Source organism: Etheostoma spectabile, chromosome 6 (genome assembly GCF_008692095.1).
Source record: "Etheostoma spectabile isolate EspeVRDwgs_2016 chromosome 6, UIUC_Espe_1.0, whole genome shotgun sequence".
Taxonomy (NCBI): Eukaryota; Metazoa; Chordata; class Actinopteri; order Perciformes; family Percidae; genus Etheostoma; species Etheostoma spectabile.
The window spans coordinates 14955292-14965233 of NC_045738.1; the positions used below are offsets into that span (position 1 = coordinate 14955292).

Genomic DNA, 9942 nt, shown 5'->3' on the forward strand with positions numbered 1-9942 from the left:
GGCACCAAAGCACTTTTCCTCTTCGGTCCCCTACAGGTTGGAAGCAGAATTGTCCATAACTGTTACCATTACTCTTATGTCTCCTTCAAACGGTGGTTAATGAACCACTGAAACGATTTTGGAAACCTCATACGAACCAAATTGTGAGTTTGTGGTAAAGCCATTCTCTCTCACACACACACAAAGGCTCAGTCGCAGTAGGGTTTGTATACCTAGCCCCTGTGTGTCTTGCCTTCCCCTAATTGGCTCCTTTGCAGCAGAGCCCCGCCCTTGAGACCAGGGTGGTGCTCTCGCTAGCTTCCTTACATCCTTCTTTTCCCTTATGCCTAACCTCCACACTTTACCCTAACCCTCCCCTAACCCCCCCCACACACACACACACACACACACACACACACACACACACACACACACACACACACACACACACACACACACACACACACACACACACACACACACACACACACACACACACAACACACACACACACACACACACACACACACACACACACACACACACACACACACACACGATTTATTGTTGTTAGACTACACAGTGATGCAGGTGGGCTTCAGTACAGGATGAATAAACACAATGACAAGCCTTTCAAGTGAAACTGTCAAACTCCAAATTCATCCCAATCACCTGATCATCTAGATAAGCCATCAAATGCAACCGCACGCAGTTAGCAGGCCCACACAGGACAAAAAAAGCCCTGAAGACTTTTATTGCTCCACTGGAGGAGGCTCTGCCACGAGAGGCTGCAGTGTCTGTCCTCTCACTGCAGTACACTTAGCTCTTAGCTTTATCTCCAGGCATCTGTGCTTAGTGGTAGAGCGGTCGTCTGCCAATTGTAAGGTTGGTGGTTCGATCCCTGGCCCTGCAGTCCCATGTCAAAGTGTCCTTGGGCAAGGCACTGAACCCTGAGTTGCCCCCAATGCTGCGCCATCTGAGTGCAAATGTGTGTGTGTTTTTATGATGAGCAGGTGGCACCTTGTACGGCAGCCTCGGCCACAGTGTGTGAATGGTTCCTGTGCTATGTAAAAGCGCTTTGAGGAGTTGTTAAGACCAGAAAAGCACTGTATAAATACAGTCCATTTACATCTCCTACCTGCGCTCCCAATATAAATGCATCATATGTTAGAGGGCACATTATACAGTGTATTCAAATTTCCTCAAGCAAAGGCCTTTATTTGGCCACACTGGCATATCTCTGTAAAAAATTCTGCATATGAAAAAAAGAGTAAACTCGGGCTTTATAGAGAATGTCCTTTAATGTACATCTCTCTTTTGATGAAGCTGATCATATAGAGACCAACAGAGGAGAGAGGTGTAAAAGTTTCTATCTTGGATTGGCACAGATCTCTCTTCATTCTCTGATGTCCTCTTTGCTTTGTGTTTGTCTGGATGTGCTACTTCTTTGCTCTGCATCTAGTATTCTATTAGTGCACTCCAAAGTCTAACCTAAGTGAAGGTAAAAAGGACATCAGCGACTAAATGTGCATGCATAAAAGGACACCCCCTGTTGCTCCAGGCGCACATTTTTGTGGAGCGGTCCTAGCTAGCTAGCCTCTTATGTGGGAGCCAATCAGGCAGCAACACAGCCATGTGCCAAAGTGAATGTGACTATGTGTGAGCCATGAAATCACAGAATTACAATTAGGAGGCACATTGAAAATGACTTGTATCTTAATTCTGCTGAAGAATTTTGGAGGAGAATGAACTATCTACTCGTAGGGAGGTAAACAGCACCTTGGCAACTTTGGCAGTATTTGCTGGTATCCCAGGGGGCCTAGCTAGTGGTGGGCTGCCTTCAAATATTTGCCTTATGTGATCAGCCTGCCATTGTCCCTTGTTTCCCCCTCACTTGGCAGTGGGTACACACACAGAAGAAGAAGGCAGGGAGTCTGCTTTCTAGTAGTTGGCAGCTGAGAAAAACGATGCCCGTTCACAATCATTGAGGCACTCAGTGGGCTGGACCAGACTCTGTTGGCTTTGGAAGGGGATACCTCTCTCTGCATTCCCTTACAGTGGAAAAACGCTGCTTTTACAGAGCTGTTCTGTCCGTACACACTGCAACACGAGCTGAGAGTGACAACTTGAAATTCAATTCTGTATGATATTTTATGCTTCACAGAAATATACATCAAAACAGCTTAAAAAACATCAAAGCATGTTAGTTTGTAAACCTGGACAAAGCACAGGCTCGCAATGTGTCAGTCTGTGCCGGCAGCATGAATGTGAGCCTCCGGGAAAGTGAAAAGCCGCCTAGAATGCTGCCAGCAGGCTTGAGACAGCGGGAGTTGAAGCAACAGTAGCAAACAACAAAAAAACGCACACAAGGCTACATGGACATGCAATGTAAGTAAGCAGGGCCTGTCTGTTCTTTAACGGTTAAATAGAAAGGACTTTACTTAGGGGAACGCAATTACAATTCTGCAACAGTAATTGGAAGAGGGTGTGGTGGAAAATAACTTTCCCTCAGAGAACTATGACACCGAAGCAAGAACTATGCCGAGCTCAGCTGAACAAGACCGCGCAAGCAAAGTCACATTGACATTCCCTTAAAAGAGAATCAAAAGAGAATGACTCAGTGAGAACTCAGCGCTTGAGGGAAATAACCCTCTCGGTCCTCTGATGCCTCAGTTATCATGTAGCACATCACCTCTAGGTATGAAAGCCATGTGAGCAGCGTGAGAGGGTGACAGCAGACTGGAAGTGAGAGTGACAACAGGACTTATCCGTGTCACATGCCAAGGCTAAAACCCATCTGCACATGCTGGCCAATGCCACCCCCCCCCCCTTCTCTTTCTTTCAGTCTCTCTCCTCCCTGACACCAGCCTCACTTGCCTTGAGTGGGTACAGATGTGTGATCCACAGACGCTCCCACTCCGGAGCCCTTATTGGACCCAAAGGGCTCAACAAAGGCTGACACAGATTGAAGAGCTCCTGGCCAAAGTGTCACTGCACAATGTCACATCATTTGCAGGCGATTGTGTGAGGGCGATAGAGAGGTGCTACAGTTGAACGCAGGACATTCTATCATGCAGAATGGCCGGATGGAACGCAATTCAACAGCTCGCAAAACAACAAATATGGCAATCTGATAAATCATATGATAACATGCACAAAGGCAAATAATCAGAATGAATTTGAAAGATTTTACACACACACACACACACACACACACACACACACACACACTGAGGTTATAAGAAGGAAAACATAAAACATCCTGTATTCCCACTTAAGAAAGTACAGCTTACATTTATTTTGCAGTGCTAAAACTCTCCCATGGGCCGATTAGTAAACGTTACGCAAATTCTGTTTTTTGTTTTTTTTAAACAAATTGTTCTTCCTATATCGATTTTAAGTAATCTGGACAAAAAAACAGCAGAAACAATCATCCCTGTCTTCATCAACAGAAACCCAAAAGCAATTCTAGGAAAAGGCAAAGACCCTGGGTACATTTAGACAACTGACACGATTGAGAGGGAGCTGCCTGTTTGACAGGAGCTTGGCAAACAAGTGGCCCACTGCCTCTATAGAGAGATCGTCTGTTTTTTCAGACAAATACAGGCCAATCAAATTCAAACAACTGAAATACAATTACTTCTTGTTCTTCTTCTTCAACTGTGCATGATTGTTTGTCTTTATAATTGAATAAGGCAGACTGCCATTTATTTGTTGTGTTTTGAGAGCATGAACACGCTCCTATTCAAAAGATTGCAACTGAAACTTATTTGCTCTATGAAGCCAGACGCATAAAAAAACTGCATTTGACTATTTTGTGTAAGAAGTCGAGTGACCTGACTGAGATGATTTGATTAATGTGAGAGATTATAGACATTATTCTATAATTACAGTTAATTATCAGGCTGTTGTGTTGTCTGTGTTGTCATGTGTGTCCTCCTTTTGTGTCCTAGGACGCTTTGTTAATAAAGTGCATTATATTCTATTCATACTACACAGACACTAACATTTGTCTTTGATTCGCCCCCATATATTACTTGTGACTTCCCATAATACAACTAGATCCTTATTGTATTTCCACATACCCTGTAAGGCTACTATATGTCAAATATCCACCTCCTGTAGAATTACGTAACTAAAATGATCACCCTGCAGGGTCACTGTCACAGCCTTACCTCTTTGACTTTCTCCCGGCGCTCGTTAGTCTTGGGGTCGCTGGGCTTGCCGTTGTCTCTTCCCAGCGGGGGTTTGAGCAGACAGCCTTTGAACTTATTGTAACTGAAAGTATCCGAGTTGGCACCGTGGTCAGACGAGGTCGCTTTCGCCGAGGCGGACTCTGTTTTCGACCGGGGCAGAGTCAGGTCCTCCTGCGCTTTCCCCCCGGCGAGTCGCTCCTCGGTCGCCTCATGAGAGACGGGCGGTTTGCGGCTCAGACTTTTCAGCTTGGTGCTGGTCTCTCCTTTGGCAGGGGTCATGCCCCCCTGGTTCTTGGGTCTTTTTAAGTGCTCCCTGGCATCGTTCTCGGACCCGGAGCCAACAGTCACTGGCTGGGTCTCTGTCTTGGACAAAAAAATGCGTTTTAGTCGGACAGAGTCGGGCAAAAAGAAAAGGGCCCCAAAACACAGTGTTACCAAACCCGAGAGAAAGAGCAGAAACACGAATTTCTGGGACAGGCGCAGACCCATGCCCGATGCCGACACACCGGGCAACTTTCGGAAAACCATTGAAACTTTTCTTGAGACGTTGCTTTACAGTATTTCCTCCTACACGGTGTTTTGACAGTCTCCACTCTCTACTGAGCAGCTTCCCTGCTTCTTTTGGGGCACGTGTAAAAACTAGATATGCGGGATTTTAAACACACCCCCGTGACACTTCCAGAGTTGCATCAACAGCCTGCCAGATCTGTCTTTATCTCGCTATTGATTGGATCTGCATAAGCGAAGGTTAGGCCTGCCTACATCAACAATTTCCCAATCTTTTGGCAACACAACTGGAGAGCTATGGGGTTTTATTTACAAAACGCAATCACTGACATCAATAGTGCATGATTTGGGTTTAAAAATGTAAACCGTAAAACAGCACAGGGCTTCGGGGCTGACAGATAAATGGCACTGGCGTTTACTGAAGCACTGAGCTATGTTCAAGAATAACAGGATTACTATAGCACACGCCAGGCTTGCAAATAAATGCACTTTTAGAAGATATAATCAAACGGCTCGCAGCCTGTCAGAAATGTGAACAAAGTTGTGTCTCGATGCATTATTCCACGCCGTGCAAATCGTCAATAACACATTGCCCTACGGCACACAACCTCAAGCGTGCAGCAGAGCATATTTTTCTTGTCTCCGTTCAAACCGACTCACGTTGCTGCATTAGGCTATAAGCTCCTGAAATCCAACGTAAGATGGCAAGCGGTTTTGTTTGCATCTATCCTGTACAGCTGGTGGACGGAAACGCGTGTATATTCATGTCGCCTATCTGTCAATTGCGCTCCTCCAGCCTCCGTTATCCCGATCTCCACTGGCGTCAACACGCCGGGCGAAACAAATCGGTGGAGGACATGAAAGAAGGCGGGTTTTGTCCCATGCGAAGTTATCCTTGCCCTCGATCCAAATCCGTAGAATAAACAAATCCACCATCCAGTCCGCCGGTCTCCCACAAAGACAGACACACCGCCGCGTCGTCGCTCCGGTACCCGCCGCCGTCGGTCCGCCTGCCGTTCCTCGCTCTCTCGCCTGTAGTGCGTACTTGTGTCGCTGTGCCGTGGTCGTGGATGTCCGCTTGCGTAGAGAGAGGGCTGGGAATGTAACATATAGCAGGCAGGGGCGAATCCAGTGGGCTGGGCGGATTTCTTGATGGATATTCACAACGGCTTATCAAAACACAGTTAAGCCGTTTGGACAAAAGCAGTCAGAGAGGTCTAAATGGCTCTGTACATTTGAAAACCATAAACACCCCCCAACCCCGAGGAAAATGACTCGTTTAATCCTGGAAAAGCTTTTAGAAGCGCACAGATAAATCTGCCAGAATTGTCTCAACAGTCTCCAGGAATTAAATAAACTCAATGAGCATCAAAGAAACCACTTATTTTTTTTCCAGCCCACCATACAATATTTCATCAGTTTTTTGTGGTTACATTACATGTCATTTAGCTGAGGCTTTTATCCAAAGCGACTTAAAACTGCTATAGGTCAGAGGTCGCACGACACTGGAGCAACTAGCTAGGGGTAAGTGTCTTGCTCAAGGACACTTAGGTGGGAATCTAACCCACACTAAGCTACGTGTCATATCCACTGCACTGTTGATATTGTCAACATGTCATTGTCCTTTTATAAACTACAGTGGGGACAAAACCCACCTGAGGAGGATAGTAAACTATTCATTGAACATATTTTTGGGGAATTTTTATTATATATTTTCTGTGCGTTGAGGTGTAAATTGTCTCTTTTGTTAGCCTCTTAAGCACCATGCTTGTGGCTCTCACTGAATCATCGCTTTTCCATGTGGTTTAGCATTGACGTTAATGTTAACGTCACTTAGCTAGCTAGCCAAATTTAAGCTAGCGTTGTTTGCCCGGCAGGTCGTTTGACAACACTTACCCATGTTTTGAAGACATTTTCCGATTCCGTAAAGACTCCTCTAACGAGCTTTTACAAAAATATAACGTGTCATGTAGCCAATATTCAAGAAGTTTGGTTCAACCCGCTTCCCGCATTGCAACTCCTGATTAGCCAAAATTTATTTGGTAGCCGGAAGTGACGTATCTACCTGTTTCGTAACATAAGCAATATAAAAATACTTTTCCTTGAGTTATAGGGTTATGTATCGAAATGTAACTGTTCATAACTTTTAATTTACACTTTCATATGTATTCTGCATCATACTAAAAAAGCAGGGAGGAATGTCACTAAGAAGCTATGGCTTCCATCTTTTTTTGGTTAAAAACAATCCTGTTTCAATCTGCACCACGCAGGCCATTCTTCACACCAGTTGGGTAGAATAGTCTCTAAGCAATCTGGAAATGTCTTCAAAACAACGGTACGTGTTGTGAAAACACCTGCAGGGCTTTTTCAGAGTTTGACTTCTTTGGGGGAACAGAAAAATAGAACCTAGCTTTGTAACTTGATGCAATCATCTGTTCAAACGTGTGAACTGTTGAAAATGATGATTGGTGAGTGCCATAAACTGGAGCTAGATGCTTATAAAGCACTGTAGATGGTCCTTTGATAGCATTTTTCAACACAGGTAGGCCTACATGGTGACTTGCATTGTGGCTCATGAGGCCTGTGTTGTTACAAAGCTTAACTGATTTGATTTTGACTCCCTAATATATACTCAGCCAAACATGTGTACATAGAAAAAACATCCATACTTAAAAATAAATATTGATGACAAATAATTGAAGCATTTTAACTTTATCTACTAGCTATTTCTGTGGCTTTTAGCCATATCCCACTGCCGTCATCAGCAGATGGACTTGGCTCAGTTGTTATCTGTCTATAAATCGGGATATCTCTCTGTGTGTGTCCCCACACATGTGCAGTACATCACTTGGGGCGGGGAGTTACTTCATCCTTATAACTAGAAAGCTAGAAGGCTCACTGATTCGGTTTACCGGCTACCGGTGTCACATGCCTGATTGCAGTCCACCCTACATGCAAATACAATCGTACATAGACACATGTTAGATGAACACCAGGGCTCTGGGTTTAACAGCAGGTTGTTTTGTTGCAGACTGTTGCTTTGCCCTACTTTTCTTTGGCAGCTTGCACGCGGTTTAAAGGTCACATGGCAATATTTCACTTTATGAGATTTTTTTAAAACATTAATATGAGTTCCCCCCAGCCTGCCTATGATCCCCCAGTGACTATAAATGGCGATAGGTGTAAACCGAGCCCTGGGTATCCTGCTCTGCCTTTGAGAAAATGAAAGCTAAGATGGGCCGATCTGGAATCTCTCCCCATATGAAGTCATAAGGAGCAAGGTTACCTCCCCTTTCTCTGCTTTGCCTGCCCAGAGAATTTGTCCCACACATGAGAGAGAGAGAGAGAGACAAAGTGGCAGTTGGTCAAGGCCACACCCCCAACCTCTACTTTGCCCCCACTCCTCTTCCTCAAAAGCTACAGACGCAGAAATGGCACATACTAAGGAAAGCTCATTGTGAGACTGGCTCTAGTGGCTGTAATTCTGCACCAAGGCTGAATTTTTGGAAAGAGACTTCAGATATGGTATTAGGAGACCACTAAGGTCTATATAAAAGCATCCAAAGAGCACCATGTCATGAGACGTTTAAGGCTGAGTCCGACTCCTGCCACCTTCTTTTGCCCGGGGTTGGTGCACAATGCTACGCGCTGTGGAGGCTTATCCAGCAGGCTGAACTGGGCTCCATCCCTCCCTCCCCTGAATAGAGCAACATCGCTACCTGGATGTGTTACAGCTAGATGAAAAAAAGGGGGCTACTGTAATGTTACTTTCTTATAACACGGCCAAAGTTCACTACCCCTGCCACCATGTTATATCCTGGTCTTTACACTCACAAAGATTCCATATAATCAGTTTAGTCACCCGACAGGCGGTAGTTTATTAAACGTTCTTCTGGCAAACATACAAGTCTGTGCTGCAACATGTACACCACCAACAATTCCTATTGTTACATGGCTGTGCTCATAGTTAGACAAAGTTGTGGTAAAAATACTGGGAGCCCAGCAATCCCTTTCTGAACAGGCGCGCGCTCCAAATGGGCACTGCAGTAGGGAAGACAAATCTGCTGACATGCAAGCTTAGTAGTTGTAAGGATTTCAGATCCATCTTCGTGACTGAGCAAACTCTATGCCCCGATGAAGACTGTAGTGATAAACTTGAAAGATCTGCACAAAGGTTGGACCGTGAGTTGAGAAACTATTTTCAAGGTCAAGAATGAACCTTCATGCTTGATTTCAAGTTTATTGCTCAAATCCAACACACTGAACCACAGCTACATATCACGGTTTGAATCCGTCTTCTATGCATCCCCTCAAGTGAGGTGTGTTGGTACACAGAAAGTTTAGAAAAGTGTGTTTACATATTGTTTACATAAGCAAAATAGAAGCTAAAGTGTAAACACAGTGTTTTCTCCATATTAAACAAGATAGATGGGCCCATGAGTTGGCCATTACTGAAGAGCCTGCACAGCACTATTTAACTAATGCACCTGAAAGCAGGAATGAGAAAATAAAGGTCTGATCGGATTCCTTATTGGTCTTTAGTTACAAGCCACTGTCACACCCAACATCCGCTGTTTGTCCTTAGAGGGTGATTGTCACCCTGCTGTCCAAAATCCTCAGGATATCACTACAATGTTTGTGATATCAAATAAGCCTCTGTCACTTTCTCTGTTGTTGGAAAAAAAAATGGATGGATGTTTTTCTTCTTTGCAGGTAAAAGAAAAAGTTCATCTGAATTTGAACATTTCCTGTGTAAGCCAATGCCTGTACAGGAGACACACACACATTATTAATATCTGACACATGGAACTCCTCAGGCGAGCTAATTTTAAGGTAATTCGCTCTGCATTTGACCCCATATTTCCACTGTTAAGCCTTCTCCCTCAGCAGCCCTAATTGAATCAGATTGGTTGTCTGTAATTTACAGAACAGAGAGGAAAGAATAACTGTTGAATTGGCCTTTTTATTTTCTGATCCATTCTATCTATGAGGCATTTTGTCGGCTTCATCACTGACAGAAGGACAGTTTTAAGTCAGAGAAGGGGGCTTTGTGATGGATCAGAGTCTATGTGGAATGAGGCATTAATTAATTTTATGCGTTTATTCACTATGCAGCATACACCCAGTGGCCACTTTATTAGGTACCTTTGTACATTCTATCGCGATCTTATGCAATCTAATCCAACTGCTATGCCATAAAGTTATAGTGCGTAAACTGTTCCGGTTTTTCTTTCACAGTTAAAATATGTTCTAGCATTAA

General features: G+C 44.3%; 1 protein-coding gene across 2 annotated transcripts in view; it reads right to left on the minus strand.

The window, feature by feature from the left end:
• LOC116690453 (mannosyl-oligosaccharide 1,2-alpha-mannosidase IA) overlaps positions 1-5858 on the minus strand; it is a 197550-nt gene extending 191692 nt beyond the window's left edge. Inside the window, exon 1 of one of the 2 annotated variants that reach the window (XM_032517443.1) lies at positions 4155-5858. In XM_032517443.1, the coding sequence (XP_032373334.1) occupies positions 4155-4703 (549 nt within the window). In that variant the 5' untranslated portion in view covers positions 4704-5858. The remainder of the gene's footprint in view (positions 1-4154) is intronic. The other variant, XM_032517444.1, reaches the window with a different exon arrangement.
• Positions 5859-9942: the final 4084 nt, after the last annotated feature.